The sequence below is a fragment of the Corythoichthys intestinalis genome, chromosome 5 (assembly GCF_030265065.1).
Source record: "Corythoichthys intestinalis isolate RoL2023-P3 chromosome 5, ASM3026506v1, whole genome shotgun sequence".
Taxonomy (NCBI): Eukaryota; Metazoa; Chordata; class Actinopteri; order Syngnathiformes; family Syngnathidae; genus Corythoichthys; species Corythoichthys intestinalis.
The window spans coordinates 59,292,033-59,314,622 of NC_080399.1; the positions used below are offsets into that span (position 1 = coordinate 59,292,033).

Consider the following 22,590-nt stretch of genomic DNA (forward strand, 5'->3'; position numbering starts at 1 on the left):
AGCATTATCTGACACAATTGCAGGGGTGCCAATACTTTTGGCATGTTGCCATTTAGCTTTCAAACGCATTACCAGGTGCCGTTAAAACATTTCACATTTTTATAATTTATTTTATGGCAATTGTTTTAGCCTGGCTAGGGTACGGGGGAAAAGGCTGGCTGCCTGCCATGCCTATAAAGCATATTGTTTATATATCTTCATTAGTGAATGATTTCAATCTAAATAGGGCAATTGTAATTGTTTTCTAATCAGACCCAGGCATTTTTAGTATGTGGATGAGAATCGGTTATGTATAAGATGTGGGTGCTTCATGGAGACTCACGTCCCACTCATCTGGCCTAAACGTCCCAACAGTTGAAATCACAAATACATCCGTACTAAACAGACACATGGTGCTATGTCACCCTGCGTTTTGTTTTTTTGTGCTTTTTGTCATTGTTCTGATGCTTTGCAGACACATTCATTCACATTAAAGTATTTTTATGTAAAGTGAAATACTACAGATGTGACAAAAAAAATTGAGACCAGAAAACTTCTTTCAGAATACTTGTTTCTCTCCCATTTCAGTGGCTGAATCAGGAAAATATAATTGAGAACCTTGTGGACATGGTACAGCCCTCTCAGGATGAAGATGTAAGTTTCACAGTTTTTTTTCTCCCTCTAATATTTGGATGTCATTATCACATTGTAAAACTGTCAAAAAAATATTGTTGACATAATGTTCACAATCATTATCTCAAAACAAGACAAAGCATAAATACTTGGTAAATACATGGTACTCACCTGGGACGCAAATTATTTGGAAATCAAATTGAAAGGTGTTGCTACTATGGCCAAGTGTAAAAAAAAATCCTTTTACAGCAACGGTGTTCAGTTAAAGGGGTATTCTTCGTTTAATTATCAAACCTATTATCAACCTATGGAAGCCTGTGTGTTTTCTAACATATTTGGTCATATGGATATTTAATATCAATTTTAACAATCTTGAGAGATTCAAGTAATAGAACTAAACAATTAAAACTGGAAGAAGAAAAAAAGTTTCTGTAAAATGTAATTTTAAATAAATGCAATTTCTGTTGAGGAATAAATTAAGAAACCCCCACATTCAATCCCACTTAAAATGGCTAAAATCACACACAGGGGTATCATATCAGGTGCACAGGATTTGAGGGAGATGAATTTGAGGACAGATAAATTGCTATGACAAAATGTGAGGAAACTGAAATCCTATAAATACTTTATGATTTCAGATTACTGGTATTATTATTATTTCATATGATTATTATTTGATATATATCATTTTTTATTTCACACAGAGACACTCCAATGCCTCACAGTCACTATGTGAGATCATCAGACTGAGCAGAGACCAGATGTTCCAGGTCCAAGGATGCCCACAACCTGACCCATTACTGGCTACACTTGAAAAGTATGTTTTGTATAGTCCTTTGCAAAACCATAGAGAAAATCTGTTCTGTCAATTCATCTCTTGAGATCAGTTTTAGCTTATTCGTTGCATTCTGTCATTAATATATTTTTTTTTTCACCTGAATTACTTTCCCTAAGAGGACCTTTGGAACAAAAGTACGCTAAAAAGGGAAGAGACACAGGGGAATGATTTGGGGGGGGGGGGGGGGGGATTTTTTTTTTTTTAGATTTAAGCAGTACTTGAGAAATAGGGGAAACAAGAGAACTCATATTTGTCTCACCTTTTCTCACCGGGTAACTGTCTCCTCTGGGAATGTGCTGTATTGTCTAAAAATGTTTTCCTATGTAAAATAAATAAATAAATAAATACAGGTTTCCAACTATTTCGAATGAACATTGACTGACGAGCACATATTGTAGCGTCTACAAGGACAACGCCGACTTGGTGATAATACACACTCAGCAGGAAAACAGTACATTTTTTTCAATTCAATTAATTATACCCACCTGGATCCCACGAACTGAACGTTTAAAAAAACAAATTCCAAGAGTTTAAGAGGACTCTCTAATGCGCAGCCTAGTGCTAACGCGAATGCTATGCTAAAGCAGCGAGTTACATTTAGTTTTTGATGATCACTCAGCGCAGACCTTTAAAGGCTAAAGCAACATTGCATATTCACTCTGGCCAAGATAAAACAAATCTTACTGTGTGTGCCTGGAGACTGGAGAGGACAGTGCATGGTGAGTCAGGAAGGGGGGGGTGCAGGACGTCACATAAGTGACACAAACAGACACAGCTATGATGCAGGCCAAGTTAACATAAATGTCACACATTGTGAACATGTGACAGAAACTATTTCGCATTTTCGTCTTGTTCTCATCGTTACGTCCAGCCGCTTTGCACAGAATCGCACACCACGCAGTGCTACTGCTAAAGAAGCTTCGTTCAGTTTATCTAGTTACGTTACAGCACTTAAGTCCAAGAAAGACTGCTTTCTTCAACTTTCATAACACGCATAAAGCCTTTTACTCACCGTTTTGGATAATACTCAGCTCATCTACGGTCCTGTCAGCATAGTTTAGCTCTAGTAGCTTTGCCTACTTTGCCTTAGCTCCTTCAGTTACTTCATTGCAGTGACCAAGTTGTCGTCCAGCACGAGTAAGCGTGCCCTCTGTTCCCCGATCAGGATTAATTATACAGGGAGTCTCGACTTATGAACGGGGTCCGTTCCTACACTGGCAATGTAACCTGAATTTCTGCGTTAAGTCGGTCGGTTTTCACTGTTAAAGTCGTAATTTAAGCTAAAATACTTATAAAAAAGTTAAACATATTAAAATAAAAAGGATATAATAAATATAAACATATTCTTTATTCAAGCTCACTACTTCTTAGAGCTTTTTAATCATAAAACATGCCGGCTCTCAGTTAGTTGTGGGCTAAGTTTACACCCTGCTCAGTCAGTGTGAAATAGCATTCAGGAACATGTTAAATTCTATATTTTTAAATTATATAAGTCACACCTGAGTATAAATTGCAGTTACAGCCAAACTGCAAAACAGTGGGAATTACAGTCTGGAAAATATTATATGATTTTGATGATTAATGATTTAAGATTTCTAAAGGCAGTGAATTCAGACTCAACAATGTTTATAATTGATCTTCTTGTATTTCTTCAGGCAGACCACCGTGGAAAAACTGCTGTCTCATATCTTTGACAAGGAGAAGAATGAATCTGCAATTGTCAGTGTTATCCAGATTCTTCTGACATTGTTTGAAACAAGACGACCAGCGTATGTCTTGTGATCTTTTCCACTCTTTCTATTTTAATTTTGTCACGCCATAGGTATTTTTTAAAACACCAGATAGATTACAGTGATCCCTCATTTTTCGTGCTTAATGGGGACCGCTACACCCGCAAAAATAAAAAATCTGCAAAGTAGAGGCGGAGCTTATTGACATTAAATTTTTTTTTGGGTGTGTGTGTTCAATGTTTTTATTCAGATTTAATAACAATCTAAAGAGATACATATAAGACATTTTCTCCTAAAGTAAAATAATAAATAAAAAAAAGCTGATATGTATATTTTAATAAATGTGTTTTAGCACTGCAAATTTTATGTTTATGATATAAATGAGACATATACAGTGGTACCTCTACATACGAAGTTAATCCGTTCCAGGAGCTTGTTTGTAAGTCGAAATGGTCGTATGTCGAGCAGGATTTTCCCATAGGAATACATTATAATTCCATTAATTCGTTCCACAGCCCAAAAACCTGCACTAAATCCTTAAAAAATACTGCTGGTACTATTACAAATGGCAATTACATATAGCAAAACAAATAAATAATAAATAAAAATCGGATTAATAATATAATAATAATAATAATTCCTGTAATAGTGTAACGAAACGGGTTCTAATAAGGCGGACGTTTTTTTCTGTACCTGAAGGCACCGCGGCGCTGACGTGACAAAGAGGGAGGGGAGCGGGTGAAAGTTTACTTTCGCTTTCAATGCTTTCTTGAGAACATCGTCAATTGCGGCAGACAGCAGGCGTTTTGTGTTGAATAAGTTGTGAAAGAAATGATGAAAACGTGGCGAAGCTGGCGATTTCTCTGGAGATGTTACCACAATAAGAATTGTCAGCTTAACTTATAAAGACTGGCGAACGATGGTCGGAGGAGGACCGTGGAGATGTATTGTTGAGCCATTTCACGGATGCCCACCCTACGCTCATATTTTTCTGTCATTTGCATCTTCATTTAGAAGGTAAGCGTCAACTTTTTCCTTGTTTCACCACCTGTACCAACCTTTTCTGAAACCTGTGTTGATTTGTCACACAAGAAAATCCGCCGTGCATTCGTCTGCGGTGCTGCCATTGTCGTCGTATTTCGAGCATGTCGTCGGATGTAGAAACAAATGGCGAGTCAAATTTTACGTCGGATGTCGAAAAGTTCGTGTGTCGAAGCGATCGTATGTAGAGGTACCACTGTATGTATATGTGTATATATGTATACATACTAGAGCTGGGAATCTTTGGGCACCTAACGATTCGATTACGATTAGATTCAGATGGTCCGATTCGATTCTAAAACGATTATTGATGCACCCTCCCTTTTTTTTTTTTTTTTTAAAATATTTTGTACATTTGTTCCAAAATTGTTCAAAAATACTCTCAGGCTAAACCAAACTACTATTTCAGTATCAAGTTAACATATAGCAGTAAACAAATATACAAAAATAACAGTAAATAAAAAACTCCAGTCCCCATTCTGTATCAGCAGCTTTAAACTACATTCAATTAATTTAATGTTGTGAATCAACCGTTAAAGTTGTTAAAATTGCTCCCGTTAATCCATAATTTCCCTTTTGTCAACTTTCGACATGTGAAAGTTTTAAAACTATTTTAAAGATAGATTCAAGTCAATATTTTACCGATTTAGGAGTATTTTAGATAAAAAGTTAATTAGGTTTGCTTGGAAGGTTCGCTACAACAGCCTTGCAGAGAAGTGTACTGCTTTAAGATGGCGGCCGTTTACTACGTCTGCATCTAGCTTTTTGTAGATGTGCTGCAAACGCTACCGCTACCGTAGTGCATCTAGTCTTATATAAATGATATCTACCGTAACATTATGTGGATGACGTACTTTTGTAGCAGCTTCAGGTATGTTGTTGTGTTTTTTTATCTCGTGGCATGAGTTGAGCTAGAGCCGTGAGTTGAGCATTGGCATTACCCGAGGGGCCGGGTAATGAGAAGCATGATGTTTAGCTACTCTCGCTCCGTTGCTCATTGACCGCGCGGCGCGCTGAGTGTGTTGTACTTCCGCTTTACTTGGCATATTTCAATAATCGGAATTTGGATGTTTGTGAATCGTTCTCAAATCTTCCACGGCCGAATCGCGAATAATCTAAGAATCGGAAATTTTGCACACCTCTAATACATACAGTATATATATATATATATATATATATATATAAAAGAAAACAATGATTTGTACACGTATACATGCACATATCTTAACATATTTAAATAAAACACTGTATATATTTTTTTAATTGAAATAAATCTGCGATGGACTGAGGGCGCGAAGTTTGAAGAGCGAAGTAGCGAAGGATCACTGCATTAGATAATATTTTATACACTTGAAAGTACAGTACCAGATAAACATTTTTATAGTGAGGTAAAAAACAACAACAACTGTCTTCTAAAGCTCGTTTACGAGTTCTAATGGTACAGTAACAAAAAACAAAGACCATCGTTCAGAGCAGTGTTTTTCAACCTTTTCTGAGTCTCGGCACGATTTTACATTGGAAAAATCTCGCGGCACCCCACAAATTAAAATTTTTCCAAAATTACTTTCTGTACAGTATATTTAATTATAAAATAATTTCTCAATATTTACAGTGCCTTGCAAAAGTATTCGGCCCCCTTGAATCTTGCAACCTTTCGCCACATTTCAGGCTTCAAACATAAAGATAGGAAATTTAATTTTTTTGTCAAGAATCAACAACAAGTGGGACACAATCGTGAAGTGGAACAACATTTATTGGATAATTTAAACTTTTTTAACAAATAAAAAACGGAAAAGTGGGGCGTGCAATATTATTCGGCCCCTTTATTTTCAGTACAGCAAACTCACTCCAGAAGTTCAGTGAGGATCTCTGAATGATCCAATGTTGTCCTAAATGACCGATGATGATAAATAGAATCCACCTGTGTGTAATCAAGTCACCTGCTCTGTGATAGTCTCAGGCTTCTGTTTAAAGTGCAGAGAGCATTTTGAAAACCAAGGAACACACCAGGCAGGTCCGAGATACTGTTGTGGAGAAGTTTAAGAGCCGGATTTGGATACAAAAAGATTTCCCAAAGCTTTAAACATCTCAAGGAGCACTGTGCAAGCCATCATATTGAAATGGAAGGAGCATCAGACCACTGCAAATCTACCAAGACCCGGCCGTCCTTCCAAAAGTTCTTCTCAAACAAGGAGAAAACTGATCAGAGATGCAGCCAAGAGGCCCATGATCACTCTGGATGAACTGCAGAGATCTACAGCTGAGGTGGGAGAGTCTGTCCATAGGACAACAATCTGTCGTACACTGCACAAATATGGCCTTTATGGAAGAGTGGCAAGAAGAAAGCCATTTCTCAAAGATATCCATAAAAAGTCTCGTTTAAAGTTTGCCACAAGCCACCTGGGAGACACACCAAACATGTGGAAGAGGGTGCTCTGGTCAGATGAAACCAAAATTGAACTTTTTGGCCACAATGCAAAACGATATGTTTGGCGTAAAAGCAACACAGCTCATCACCCTGAACACACCATCCCCACTGTCAAAAATGGTGGTGGCAGCATCATGGTTTGGGCCTGCTTTTCTTCAGCAGGGACAGGGAAGATGGTTAAAATTGACGGGAAGATGGATGCAGCCAAATACAGGAACATTCTGGAAGAAAACCTGTTGGTATCTGCACAAGACCTGAGACTGGGACGGAGATTTATCTTCCAACAGGACAATGATCCAAAACATAAAGCCAAATCTACAATGGAATGGTTAAAAAATAAACGTATCCAGGTGTTAAAATGGCCAAGTCAAAGTCCAGACCTGAATCCAATCGAGAATCTGTGGAAAGAGCTGAAGACTGCTGTTCACAAACACTCTCCATCCAACCTCACTGAGCTCGAGCTGTTTTGCAAGGAAGAATGGGCAAGAATGTCAGTCTCTCGATGTGCAAAACTGATAGAAACATACCCCAAGCGACTTGCAGCTGTAATTGGAGCAAAAGGTGGCGCTACAAAGTATTAACGCAAGGGGGCCGAATAATTTTGCACGCCCCACTTTTCAGTTTTTTATTTGTTAAAAAAGTTTAAATTATCCAATAAATGTTGTTCCACTTCACGATTGTGTCCCACTTGTTGTTGATTCTTGGCAAAAAATTAAAATTTTATATCTTTATGTTTGAAGCCTGAAATGTGGCGAAAGGTTGCAAGGTTCAAGGGGGCCAATACTTTTGCAAGGCACTGTATACTTAGGTCGTGTTAAACTTGAGCCTGTTTAGATGAACACAAAGCCAATATCCCTGCAGGAATCTTCGTCAACAACTCTCAGTCTCTGTTTTTATTTTTTATAGCAGTTAGGCTTGAAAAGCTCAGAATTATCAGACAGGGGGACTTTTGCAATGTCTAACCGCATCAGGGCCGAGCATCTCGCTGACAATGGCTTTACAGGCAGGTAGTATAAATGGCCCTGCCACAGTGTGGGACGTTTTGGATTTAGCAGAAAGTTCAGCAACAAGGTAACTGGCTTTGAGGGCTTATTACTTATTAACCTTTGTATTTTTACTCAAAAAAGTTGCCTGTTTCTCCTTGACTTATTTTGAGGCGACGGGTGTTTGGTTTGGAGATGGCAATTAAGCTTGCTTGGCACCATAGCGCTAGCGGATTTCTAGCCATCGGCCACCTTGCTGTCCTCGACAATGTGTTGGAATAAAACACGGGGAGGATTGACGGTCGTCACATATAGATAAAATGGAAAGGACGCAATATCTCAAATGTATGTACTAGTATATACTGGATATATAATAGGGATGTCCTCTATCCGACCACGCGATAAGAAATCGGGCCGATCAGGCCATTTCTCAGAGGGATTGGAATCAAGTGAAAATGATTAATTAAAAAAAAAAATTAAGGGCTAAAAAGTAACAAAATATTGCCAAAAGAAACAAAAATATATACGTTATAAACTCTGCAGCACTCCCGGAAAAAGCGTAAGAGGAAATACTACAAACAGTTCTGTACTTGGAACTTTTATTTAAAAAATAAATAAATAAAATAAATCTGGAATCGGATCGGGACTCTCAAAATCAGTTGACTCAGGTGCAAAAATATGCTATCGGGACATCCCTATAAAATATTTGAATTAATTTTCTGTTGTTGCTTTTTTGCGTTAATGTACCTTAAGAGATATGGTATTTGGTCTTTGAAATTAAGTGAAACATTTGGGGAAAGTATTGCTTGTATACGAACCCTGCCTATGACAAAAAAATATATATACAAGTATCTAAACAAGCTATGTACTAGAGCAGGGCGGTAAACCGAAAATTTACCGTTACCGAAATTCTTCACGATGACCGATGTAATTTTGACCATGTCGGTAAATTCGGTAATTTAATAAAAGAAGAAAATATAGTCTTTTCATCCCGCTTTGACTCTGTGTTGTTCGGCTATGTTCATTCCCCTTTAAGAAAGCAGACAGTGTGCTTACGTTTGGAGTCACATGGTTTTCAGGAAGCCAATCAAACAGAAGCCCGGTAGGCTAACGCTAGCAGCTAACGCTAGCGGCTAACGCTACAAGTAAACGGGATGAAGTCGGGCTTAAGTTAGCTTCGCCAAACTTTCACCCGACATTAAGTAAACTCTTGACGGGTTCCAGATAGGGATGGAAAAACCGAGGCTTTCTGAAACAATGAACCACTTTTAAGACAATTGCCCTAAATTGAATCACTGTTTGACACACTGTAAGAGCCCCATCTACTGGATAAACAGTGCATGTTTCTTTTTAAAAGTAAAATTGACAAATTGCCTCAGCATTACATATCTTCAATAGAATTAAGTGGATGTCGTCTATTTCAACCAGGAGATCGCGTCGTCATTAAGTGTGATTTACACAATTAAAGTTGACCTCTTTAAGCCTGTGTCATTGCTTTTGTCTGTGAAGATGTGTTCAAAGCAGTATTTGTAATACACGACAGTGCTAGTCTTGTAAGTGGCTCGTCCTAGATGACGGGGAGTAACTATGTATTGTTTATTTTTTGTAAAAATAACAGTACAGCAAGCACAGTGCTTGGGAACAGGAATATTATTTATTGCATACTGTAAGGATTTCCAAAATCATAAGATGTAAATAATTGAGCCGAATAAAAGAAAGGAAAGGTTTGTGAAACATTTTATTTTTTAATTAAGTATAATTTCTGGGGGGCGGGCGGATGTGTCGTATTTGTACCTATTCTAAATATCTAAACGTATGCCACTATCTAGTGTATAACAATGCGGAATGAATTTAATGAAATTCAAGTGATGATATTTTTCAAGTCATACAAGCTGTTATAAATGTTCACACAAGAATTCTTATTGTTTACAAGATTTTTTTTAATACTTAATGTTTAGACTGCATGTGCAATTGTTAAATTGAAAGCTGGTAAATAAATTTAACGAGAAACTGTTAATTTGTATTCCATGCATTGATTCAAATTTTCAAATTATATAACAGTTTGCTTGGGCGAATTTATCGTCATTTATCGTTATCGAGGTAAATCTGCTCAATTTATCGTGATACATACTTAAGGCCATATCGCCCAGCCCTACTATGTACATTGATACTGAGCTTTATACTAACATGTTCGACATCATTCTGGAAAAAAAACTTTTAACTTAAAATTTTACCCAGCTTCACTGAGAATGTTATTGGTGTTTTGTCTTCAAGGTTTGAAGGCCATATGGAATGCTCCCCAAGAATGTCCAACCCTTCATTCTCTGTCAATCAAAGCATCTTGGAGGCTGTGAGACCACGACTAAAAGATTTTCATCAACTTCTGCTGGATCCCCCAAAGGTAAATTCCAACACAGCGGTATTTGACGTAGTTAGTCATTAGTTAATTAGTTAGTCATGATCCTGTTCAAAGACTTGTTTTTTTTTTTTTTTTTTTTTTTTTTTTTTTGGCACTGCCGTTTAAAAAAACAAAAACAAAACAAAAACATGGTTTTTATACATGTTTTTTTTACTAAATACCAATATTGTCCCAAACAGAACGACATGATGAAGACAACATGGGGGGTACTCGATCCTCCTGTGGGTAACACAAGGCTCCATGTGGTCCGACTAGTGGTCAGTCTGTTGCAAACCAACACTCCCTGTATCAGTAAAGAGCTCATTCACCTCAACACCCTGGGAATAATACTTGTGAGTATTACAGTTTCTACTAAACTTTACAGACCACTTTTAAAATCAAACTGCAGCTCAAAAAGTGTCATATATGAATAAAAGCAAACAAACAAAATATTAGTAGCAATACTATTTCTGTATTTTTCAGGCTACATGGTGCACTTAAAATTCTTTTTGTTTTTCAAAAATTGACAGTGCGCCTTTTGCATTCTGGTTGTGCTTAATGACTTTAATAACTGTATAAGGCTGTTCCAGTGAAGTACTCAAGACACACATTCATCATTCATAAAACCCATAAATGAGACAGTAAAACTAAAAATAAACACCTGTAAAAAAGACAACACAATTACAATTTTAAAATCTGAAGAAAAAAATGACAAATGCAGTACTTTGATGTACAAAGGCATTGGTGTAAAACCAATAGACCTTTCAGAAACTCCGCCTCCGAAACAGCCATCTACCAGTTATGCGTCCCAGAGACCGTTGTTAAAGGTATCCTCGATCTTAAAGACATGTAATTCTTAAAAGATAAATGTTAGTATGAGTTATAATTTGATATTAAAACTAGGGCTGTCAAAATTATCGCGTTAACGGGCGGTAATTAATTTTTTAAATTAATCACGTTAAAATATTTGACGCAATTAACGCACATGTCCCGCTCAGACAGTATTCTGCCTTTTGGTAAGTTTTACAGCAAGGCTTTTTGTGCTGTCTAACAGCGAACTCTTGTGGTCGCTTTGCGACATGGTTTATTGTTTTCTTGCCAGTTCAATATGGCTGCACGACGTCTCGGGCTGACGACTACGTTGTAATGTTGTGCTTATATGATCCTTGGACAAGATTTGTCCCTTAGTATGGTTGGTATAAAGAATATACATATTATGTTAGTAAGCGAAATGTTATATTTTTTGTATGAGACGCTTTTCGTTTATGTTTAGTGAACCTGTATAGCGTGCTAAGCTAACGTTGTTGCTAATGCAATGCTTGTGTACTTTTTTTTGTAGTTTTACGACAGTCTAAAGAGGACAATGGTTTGAGGCCATTTTGTTAATAAATCAGATGAAAAAGGAAGAAGTCTGATTATTAAGGCGTCGTTCACTAGCTGTCTAGCTTTGGAAAAAGCAGACGCTTCGGAGTGAGGACAGCATAGACAAATTTAAATGACAGTAGAGTGAAATGCCTACTACACTCCTTATGTACCGTATGTTGAATGTATATATCCATCTTGTGTCTTATCTTTCCATTCCAACAATTTATTTTATAGAATATATATATAATTTACAGAAAAATATGGCATATTTTATAGATGGTTTGAATTGCGATTAATTGTGATTAATTACGATTAATTAATTTTTAAGCTGTAATTAACTCGATTAAAAATTTTAATCATTTGACAGCCCTAATTAAAACCTCTCTTAATGTTTTCGTTTTTGTAAAATTATTTCAACTGATAGGTCGCCATTCTACTTGATGTCGCAGTGCGGTGACGTTACATGGCCCACTGCCGAACTTCCAGCATGTCGTCGGTTTTGCCCTTCCAACTTGAACCACAACGGAAAAGTGAAGAGCATGACAGCACTGTCGGTCGTTCACAAGACGAGCAGCAAAGGCAAAATGCAGAGCAGCAAATACCTGATGAGACAATAATTGGGCAAAACTGGTGTACTTGCAGCAAGAGCGTCTCAATGACAACGGAGCAAGAGTGCACGCCAGTGTTAGCAGATCATCAAGGTGTGAGCTGTTGCGTGATCAAACTTATTCCAATATAACTATGTAGATTGTTAGCATCCAGAGCTGTCGTGTGCTTTACATACAGTCGGGCCAAAGGTTTGAACACAACGTGTCATTTGTGCATTTTTATTTTCATGACTATTGACATTAGAAACTCTCACTGTAGGTAGTAAAACTATGGAAGCACATGTGTGATGGTCAGGATTGGGATTGTGTGTTGGCTGACTGTCCTCATTAAATTTGTCATCTGATGGGAACAAGTGTCCTCCATGTCTTGTACATCCCACTCACGTTTAGCTACGTAAGGGTGGTCCATATTAAGTGCTCGCTGTGCATCAGCTGGCCACTGTACCGCTGCATCGGACGTGTCTGGATCAGTTTGAGTGGCAGCATCACTCATAGTACTGCACAGACACACTTACTGCCTGATGAACTGAGAGTATAGGTGAATTATTAGTTTTCTAGCGGTACACCCAAGGTTCGCCTACCGCTGTAGCGACAGGAGCGGCTTGCCTGCTTAAGAGAGTGGACAAAGTTTCTTGTCTTTGGCGCGTTATTGCGCATTTCACTCGCTATCCGAGCGCGTTGAGGCTTCTTGTGAGGGAAAATAGTTGGAACAGCATTTGATTTTAGTCTTCACTATGTCCAGCCGCTCCGGTGAGCTCTTTCATAAGTTCTCGTCGACTAAAAGCCTCGAACGTGGTAGGAGAAAAATGGCGAGAACAAAGTCTTGGGTCTTTGGGAAGTTTTGTCAGTCTACTAACCCTTCCCAAACCTTTCTCCTCTTCTTGTCAATCTGAAATCTGTGGAGACTCACATCACTTCCTATTAGGCCTGAACGATATTGGGAAAAACTATTGCTGCGATTTTTTTTGGGTTTGCGATATATTGCGATATTAAAAAAAATTTATATATATTTTTTTCAAGATATTTTCACAAGATGACTTAAATAGCTGTTTGGAAAGACTTTAGATCACCACAGTGTACAGTCATCCCTTGTTTTTCGCGGTTAATGGGGACCAGAACCCGCCGTGATAAGTGAAAAACCGCGAAGTAGCCCACCCCCCCATTTTAATTTTTTTTTTTTGTGTGTTTTTTGTGCCCAATGTATTTATTCAGATTTAGCATTGGAAAGAGATACATACAGGTTGACCCCAAAAAAAGTTTTCAATCAGTTGACTGCTTCTTTAAAAGCCATTGAAACATATCTAAATAGGTTGTCATGCTTAAGTGATTCATTAAGGTCACTCAATGCAGCTGGTAATCTCTCGTCTCGACAATTCCTGTGCTTCTGCTGAAAATGAAGAAAACTTTAGCTGTACCTGAATTGCTGCGTGCCGGTCTGACACCTACTGAGATTGCAGCAAATCTGAGAATATCCAGATGTGCAGTCTACAAAGTTAAAAAGAAGCTGAAAGATATTGGAACAGCCTCACGAAAACCTGGGTCTGGAAGTGCCGATCTGTGCGGACCAAAAAGTTAATTGACAAGGTGATATGTGGCCACCCCAGAGTCCAGATCTCAATCCCCTGGATTATAGCATATGGGCAACTGTGGAGGACAGTGCCTGTAAGAAGCCACAAACTTCTGTGGCAGCCTTGGAGAGGTCCATTGTTAGATCTTGGGAAAAGATGACAGCATCCTACATAAAGAAGCGTTCCGCAGGCGCCTGGAGGCTGTTGTGACACTTAAGGGAGGACACATTGAAAAATAGAGTGTACTGTACATGTTCTTTACAATAATGTATATTATTATATATATTAAATATTATAAAATATTGCCATTGATTTAACGTTTTAAGTGTTTCTAACAAAATATTTTAGTATAAGAGAACAATTGTGGTTTATTAGAGCCTACATGTCTTTAAGATCGAGGATCCCTTTAAGGAAGTGGGTCCAAGAAACTCAGACCCAATTGTCTAATTAATTCATTCGGTGACTAGGAGAATAAAGTCATATTCTCGTAATATTACGACTTTTATCTCGTAATATTGCGACTTTTATCTCGTAATATTGCGACTTGTTTTCCTCGGAAGTATTACAATCAATGACTTAATTCTCGTGGTATTGCAACTCTAATCTCTTAATATTACAATTTATTCTTGCAACATTGACTTTTAACTCGTATAGTTGTGACTTTTTTTCTCGTAGTATTCCAATGTCCAACTTAATTCTCGTAACATTGCAACTTTAATCTCATATATTTTTTTTAAATTTCATAATATATTCTCGTAGTCTTATAGTTTTTTAGATCTGTGTTTATGCGGGTCATTAAAAAGCATTAAAAGTCATTAAATGGATTTTGTCAAACTTCAGGCCTTAAAAAGCATTAAAAAGTAAAAATATATGTTTGAAGCATTTAAAAATTTTTTAAACATTATTTTTTAGAGTTGTCTGATATTATTGTGTAGCTGGGATAAGAGAACATAAGATAAGATCATTACGGGATATTGGCTCCCCGGAAACATCGGCTGATAAACTCATTTTAAAATGATATCGGATCATAATGACATGTTTTTCATGATCGGTTTTGGGCCAATATGCATGTTGCCTTTACAGTGAATGTAGAAGCCGTTTGCCTTTGTATAAGGGCTGGGCACAGCTTGGTACAGCAGTTATGCTTAACCGACTATTATTACCGTAATTTCTGGACTATAAGGCGCACCTGACTATAAGCCGCCAGCCACCAAATTTGACATGAAAACGGCATTTGTTCATAGATAAGCCACACTGGACTATAAGCCGCAGTTGTCCTCATTGTATTATGGGATATTTACACCAAAAGATATTAACTGGTAACACTTCATTTGACAATGGCACCATAAGACTGTCATGAGACCAAATGAACCACCATTAAGCTTTGAACCAATTGGCTGCAAAGCCTTATTGTCACTAAAAGCTTCATTTGGCCATCACTGCTTCCTTGGGGTAGACAGTCAACCTCTGCTGCCACCTGCTCTCAACACTGTTGTCATCCAATATTCCTCCTAGCATGTATGGCGGTGCTACAGATGTAAATAACAGTCATGTTCTGTGCTAATTATTTCTTCAGTTACTGTTCCAGTTGTTACATTAATTGCTAGTTATGGTATTTGGTAACTTTTTCTTGGATAGTGGTGCTAAAAGATGTCAGAAGACAGTCATAATTATTACATGACACTGTCATATGCATTAATGAATGCTTATAATAGATGTCGGTTAATGTCATCCAGCAAATTATCTCACTTTTGAATGGACGTAAAAGATCTAAGCTGGACATAAATGGATTTAGTGACATAATACAGTGCTGCTCGAAAGTTTGTGAACCCCACAGCGATGGTCAGATTTTTTGTAAAAAAAACTAAAATAACCTTATTAAATGTTAAGTTATACCCAAATCCACAATACTGACATTCCAAATAATGGACTGAAACAAAAGAAATAGTTATATTGTCATTCTTTATTTAACAAAAGTGGTTGATTTAAGAAAAACTCAGATATCATGTGTGCAAAAGTATGTGAACCCCTTCAGTTAATAGGATATTGCGCCTCCTTTTGCAGAGATTACCTCAACCAAACGGTTTCTGTAGTGACTAATCAGCCTCTCACATCTACTTTGGGGGATTTTTGCCCATTCTTCCTTGCAGAACGCAGTCAGTTGAGAGAGGTTTGATGGGCGTCTGGCATGAACTGCTCGCTTCAGGTCCCGCCACAGCATTTCAATGGGATTTAGGTCAGGACTTTGACTGGGCCAGTCCAGAACACGAATCTTCTTCTTTTTCAGCCATTCCTTGGTTGTATTGCTGGAATGCTTTGGATCATTATCATGTTGCATGATCCACCTTCTGCCAAGCTTTAACTTCAAAACAGATGGCGTCAGGTTATGTTCTAGGATTTGACAATATTCCTCAGAATTCATGATTCCCTGGACTATGTGGAGTTGTCCAGGTCCTGAGGATGAAAAGCAAGCCCAGATCTTGACATTCCCACCTCCATGCTTCACTGTTGGGAGAAGGTTCTTTTGGTGGTATGCAGTGTTGACTTTTCGCCAGACATGGCGGTTTTGGTTGTGACCAAACAGTTCAATTTTGCACCTACATCAGTTGATGAAAACTCTTTTTAATTTAGTCTCGACAACACAACTGTTAAAAAAACAAAAAAAAACTACTGAATTGATTGATTAGGAAATCAGGTTGAAATAATAGAAAATTCCAAAATGTTGAGGGGGTTCACAAACTTTTGAGCAGCACTGTATGCCACATGACACATATTGATATCTGTTATAAGCATTCAGTAATGCCCATGTTAGTGTCATGTCATAATTATGATGTTTTTATGACAGTCTTATGATGCCGCTGTTAAATAAAGTGTTACCTGTTAACCCAAATAAATCAACAAATAAGCCACACTGGACTATAAACTGCAGGATTCAAAATGAGGGACAAAAGTAGCGGCTTATAGTCCAAAAGTTAGGGTAGCTGTCTCCAAACTAAGTTGCTTACATTACATGCCTCATTCACTGTGTGCACTTTGTTGTCATTTTTAGCCAGAAGCACACTGTGAGCCATATGTGATATGGCAGTGCCTAATTGGCACTTTGCTCTTGCACTTGATCAAAAAAACGGATGTATGCACCATTTTGATTTCTACAACAAAATAGTGGTGACATTTCGGCACTTTTTCCAAAACTTCAGTTGAAGTGTTCTCTTATTTTTCACAGAATGGAAAATATTGAAGTTTTTCATGTATCAATTTTAAAGTATCATGTGGGGCATCACAGTACAATTAGCCATAATATGTTTTAAGTCCACGACCGCATATATCTGTATCGGTTTGATATCAGTACAGTGGTACCTCGACATAGGATCAATTGAAATATGACGTAAAATTTGACTCGTCGTTTCTCTCGACATACAATGGTATGAAAAAGTATCTGAACCTTTTGGAATTTCTCTTATTTCTGTATAAAATCACCATCAAGTGTGATCTGATCTTGGTCAAAAACACACAAATGTAAAAACAGTGTCTGCTTTAACTAAAACCACCCAAACATTTATAGGTTTTCATATTTTAATGAGGATAGTATGCAAACAAGGACAGAAGGGGGTAAAATAAGTAAGTGAGCCCTCCGTCTAAGGAGACTTAAAGAGCAATTGAAACGAATTTTTACCAAACAATCTAAGTCAGGTGTGTGCTCAATCACTGATGAGTGGTTTAAAGCGGCCCTGCCCACTATAAAATAGACACCTGGTAAGAATTGTCTGGATGAGAAGCATTGTCTGATGTGCATCATGGCTCAGTCAAAAGAGCTGTCTGAAGACCTGCGATCAAGGATTGTTGATTTGTTTCAAGCTGGGAAAAGCTACAAAACTAAATGTCTGGATGTTCATCAATCGACAGTCAGAGAAGTTGTCTACAAATGAAGAGTTTGGCACTGTGGCTTCTCTCCCAAGGAGTGTCTGTCCACCAAAGATGACGCCGAGAGTTCAGCGCAGAATACTCGGAGCGGTAAAAAAAGAACCCAAGCGTGTCTGGTAAAGACTTAAAGAAATCACTGGCACAGTCCAATATCTTTGTGCACACAACAACTATATGTAAAACTATGGCCATGGGAGGACACCACGGAGGAAGCCAATGCTGTCTGAAAAAAGACATTGTTGCTCATTTAATGTTCGCAAAAAGGCACTTGTACACTCCACAGAAGTTTTGGCAAAATATTTTGTGGACTGATGAAACCAAACTTTGAGAAGAATTGTTTGGGAGTAACACACAACATCATGTGTGGTGAAAAAATGGAACAGCTCACCAAGATCAACACCTCATCCCCACAGTGAAGCATGGTGGACGGAGCATCATGATTTGGGTGTGATGTTTTGCTGCCTCAGGGCCTGGACAACTTGCAATCATTAATGGAAGAATGAATTCAAGAGTTTATCAGGATGTTTTGCAGGAAAACCTGAGGCCATCTGTCAGACTGTTGAAGCTAAAAAGAGGATGGGTGCTGTGACAAGACAATGATCCGAAACGTAAATTAACTTTAGATTGGTTTATAGAAGAACAAAATACACGTTCTGGAGTGGCACAAGTCAAAGTCCAGACTTGAACCCCATTGAGATGCTGTGGCATGACCTAAAGACAGCGATTCATGCCAGACATCCCCGGAATCTGACTGAACTACAGCAGTTTTGTAGAGAAGAATGGACCAAGATTAGTCCTGATCGATGTGCCAGACTGATCTGCAGCTACAAAAAGCGTCTGGTTGACGTTAATTGCTGCCAAAGGGGATGCCACAAAATATTAAATGTGATGGTTCACGTACTTATTTTTCCCCCTTCTGTCATTGTTTGCATACTATCCACATTAAAATATGAAAAACAATAAATGTTTGAGTGGTCTTAGTTAAAGCACACTTTTTTTTTTCATTTGTGTAATTTCGACAAAGATCAGATCATATTTGATGGTGATTTTATGCAGAAATGTGACAAATTCTAAAAGTTTCAGATACTTTTTCATACCACTGTGTGCTCAAAATACGACGATTTATGACCGTTGCAATTTCATTGTTTCCCGCAAGCCGGACACACGGCAAATTTTTCTTGTGAGAGAAATCAACAAGGGTCCCAAGAAGGTTAGTTAAGGTGGTGGAAAAAAAGGAAAAAGGTGATGTTTACCATTGAGATTAAGAAGGAAATGATAGAAAAATATGAGCGTGGTGTGCGCGCCAGTGAACTGGCTCGACAATACAGGTGGAATACGTCTAATATGATCTCGAGGACGACTCTCATTAATATCATAATTGTTGAAGCATCGGCAAGGAAGTCGCCAGCTTCGTCAGGGTTTTTGATCACTTATTTCAGAACTTGTGCAACACAACACGGGTACTGTTCGCCGTAGCCGACGCCAGCAACAACAGAACATGAAAAGAGAAAGTAAAAGCTCACTCAGTCTTGCGTCAGCCACACGGTACATTCAGGAACAGCATGCAAAACACAACCGCCACATTAGAACCCGATTCTTTACATTATTGTTATTATTATTATATTGTTATTCCGATATGTTTTTTTAAGGATTTAGCGTAGGTTTTTGGGCTGTGGAACGAATTAATCTAATCATAATATATTCTTACGGGGGTAATCCAGCTCGACATACGACCATTTTGATTTACAACTCGGGTCCTGAAACGAATTAAACTTGTATGTAAAGGTACCACTGTATTGGATTTAAGAGTTGAAAATTATCGGGATATCGGTTTAAAAGTCATTATTGGACAACTTACAGTTTGTGTGTGTAAAACTGTGTGCAGTTCGGCAGGAGCATTAAATTAGTTTAAAGTGGCATTAAAGCCATTTAGATTCCCCTTCGAAGGTGGAGAACTACTCCAGCCCCATGTGGGCAAATTTAAATTCAAATTGTTAACTTCAATAAACGTTATTTTTTTTTAAAGGCTTGAAAGGAATACATACTGTATATTTGAAGGATAGTGGAAGGCCAACATTCCATAATTGATTACATTTGACCATCAAGTTTTCACTTTAATTGGTAATAATATAACACTGTTGTTTTATAGGATATGTATTTCAGATACATCTGGAACAACTTCCTCCACATTCAGGTGGAAATCTGTACAGCTGTGATTTTGGTTATGCCTCCTTTCACCACTGACGTCCAGCTTGATGCAGAACAGGAAAATGCCAGAGAGAGCATCCTCGTCAGACACGTAAGATGACAATATATTTGACATAAATTTGTCAGGTGTTTAACAGAACTGTGACCTTAATAAATGTTGATTACTTATCATTATTGATGATTGTGAGACTTTGGTGAACAGAGAGCGATATGGATTAGTATAAAAGATATCCAGCAGGTATGAAAAGTAGACAGAAGGACATGCTACCAAACTATTTTTAAACACCAATAAATCAAATAGCATCAATCAAATCAAAAGCCTTTATTGTCATTCTATGCAGTGAATACAACAAATTTATGAGTGCTGCTCCACTAGTGGTCAATGTAAGAACAATCAATTGAAAACTAAAAAAATAAATTAATGTCAATTATCTTGCAAACTATATAAATAATAGGACATAATTAATTAAACACTAACAAAATGTTAACATTCATAATGACTTTATATATATGGCGGAAAACACACACAAGGCAGAAAAAGCAGTTTCTGCTCTTGCACCCCTCTTTTGAATAAACTGCTGAAGCCCAAAAACTTGTGTTTGATAGAACAATGTCTATATGCTGCCATAACAATTTCATGGCGCAGTATGCCCCCAGCCTATTTTTAATTTGTCCGTTTTACCCTGGAGACCCCTGTTTACGGATACATCGCAGCCGCTTTTGTTTCAACCCAGCCATAAAAAGAAGGTAATTGTACTATCACTATACTATAATTACTGTTTGAAATGTTGTTGTCTAATATTTAGTTAAAAAAAAAAAAAAAAAAAAACTTAAAATAATTGTTCACTCTATTTTAAACTTTTAAACGAATTTCGTCACAATGAAAAAAATTGTCTGTAAATATTTTACGGATATCTACCGCATAACTATCGCTTAATTGTATTTTTTTTTTTTTTTGTTACTTACTGTCGCATTTTCCCTGATATTTTAGATGGTAAATAATCGATCCAAAGAAAAAAAAACTTTTAAAAGTGTAAATATTAGAAAAATAAAATCTCGACCACTGATTTTTGGCCGTGACCTAAGCGTCGTGTCCCTTGCTATATTACCATGTTTAGCCATGAAAGCAACACAAAGCGGCCATTCACATGTGGCCATTCACAGCTGTGTATTTAGACTCGATGATACACGCCACACAGAGTTTTTGGTTTGAAACAAGGTAAGTACGCGAATTCATTAAACCGTTAAAATCGGCGCGACTTTAGTTATGCTCGCTCATGCTCACACCTTGACTTAGAAGAGTCAGGATCAGGACCGACAAACCCAAACCTGAATTACTAGAGTGCTATCCATCATCTTTCTGTGTTGCCATTTGGATTGCTTATTTTAGGATGGTATCAATGTATTAGATAAATTAGATGATTAAATTATAAAGCCTAGTTCGTAAACTTGGAGGGTAAACACAATAAATAGTGTTATTTACGCACCTTTATACTGTATGTTCACTTGTATGCATTATGTAGCCTTGTATTCTCAGTCAAAGCAATCATGCATGTGGGAACTTAGCTGTAGCTTCTAAAAAGAATGGCCGGACATCATTCTTGGGTTCCTATTTACTTTAAATGGCGCATTTTACAACAGGATTACAATGAGCACACTCATCTGCTTCTCTTATTCAGCTCTATTTGTCCAGTAGTACTATAACACCACCAGTGACGTGCTGTCAGGGGAGGCAGGTGAGGCAGAGCCTCACCTGTCATCATGACAAAAAAAATAATTATAGCATCAAATTTATATTATTATTTGTCCATTGCTCTTAATGTATGACTCATTTCAAACATTTTTTATAGTCAAAATCGCTGAATTTGCCCATTTCCTGTTCAAATAACGAAATGAAACGAGAGGTGCGGCAGCAACGAGTAAAGCCTCACCTCTGATTGCGCAATCCATAACAAACTGGGTTGATACATGGAATTGGAGCGTGCTGGTTGCCGTACATCTGCATGTCGCCATTATAATGTTTCCAGATACCTTTATTTGACCTGATTTTCCACAGTCTGGCTAATGTCTTTAACCCTTAAAGTTTAATGTTTGTTAGCGACATATTTAGTTTTGCTGATGGGAAATAAAACCGCAGTGAAAAGGCACAGGTTGCGGCAGATAATACGCTGCCGCACAGAAGGGGGGCGTACGTGAGCCAATAGGTAATGGGCGGCGCCAGGCGAGTCAAGTGCACTGCGGCGAGCCGTTTTGTATTGTTTACTACGTCTACATCGGACCCCCAAAATGGAAGAGGATTATATATCCAAACTTAAAAATTTCTCAAAACTGGACTTTCAGTCAAAAGTGGACCTGATTAACAGAGGTAGACCAACGCCGGAGCTAAAAGGTTTGCTTCAAACTATGGGACAGTCTAAGATAACTCGCTGTTTTCAAACGGAGTGGTACACCCGAAAAGACTGGCTATGTGGCTGTCCTTCGAAAAATCGCCCTTGCTGCTTTCCCTGCCTTTTCTTCTCAACTTGTGCCAATGTCTGGACTAACACGAGATATTGTGACATTAAAAAACTACCACGAAGGCTAAGCAAACATGAGAGCTCGACCACTCACATTTAAAGCCTGAATGCTTTAAAAACTTTTGGAAGCTCAAGGATCGATTTGGCTTTGACAAACAGCGGAAGCTCAGCGGTAGCAGCCACAACGCCCAAGGTAAAGGAAAACCGAAAGAGTTTGAAAGACCTCATTAATGCAACCTGCATCCTAGCTAAACAGGAGTTAACATTTCGTGGTAACGATGAGCGTGTAAGCTCTTCTAAACGTGGCATATATGTAGAACGATTACATGGTTTTGCTGAGAAAGATGAAAGGTTAGCTAGACATTTGGACACAT

At 37.8% G+C, this 22,590-nt stretch overlaps 1 protein-coding gene across 6 annotated transcripts in view; it reads left to right on the top strand.

The window, feature by feature from the left end:
* Positions 1-22,590, top strand: part of ppp6r3 (protein phosphatase 6, regulatory subunit 3) — a 94,555-nt gene that overhangs the window by 22,623 nt on the left and 49,342 nt on the right. For all 6 annotated transcript variants that reach the window (XM_057835737.1, XM_057835733.1, XM_057835734.1 and 3 more), the window contains exons 6-11: positions 568-633; positions 1,317-1,429; positions 3,106-3,219; positions 9,907-10,033; positions 10,231-10,383; positions 19,642-19,791. In XM_057835737.1, coding sequence (XP_057691720.1) covers positions 568-633; positions 1,317-1,429; positions 3,106-3,219; positions 9,907-10,033; positions 10,231-10,383; positions 19,642-19,791 — 723 coding nt within the window. The remainder of the gene's footprint in view (positions 1-567; positions 634-1,316; positions 1,430-3,105; positions 3,220-9,906; positions 10,034-10,230; positions 10,384-19,641; positions 19,792-22,590) is intronic.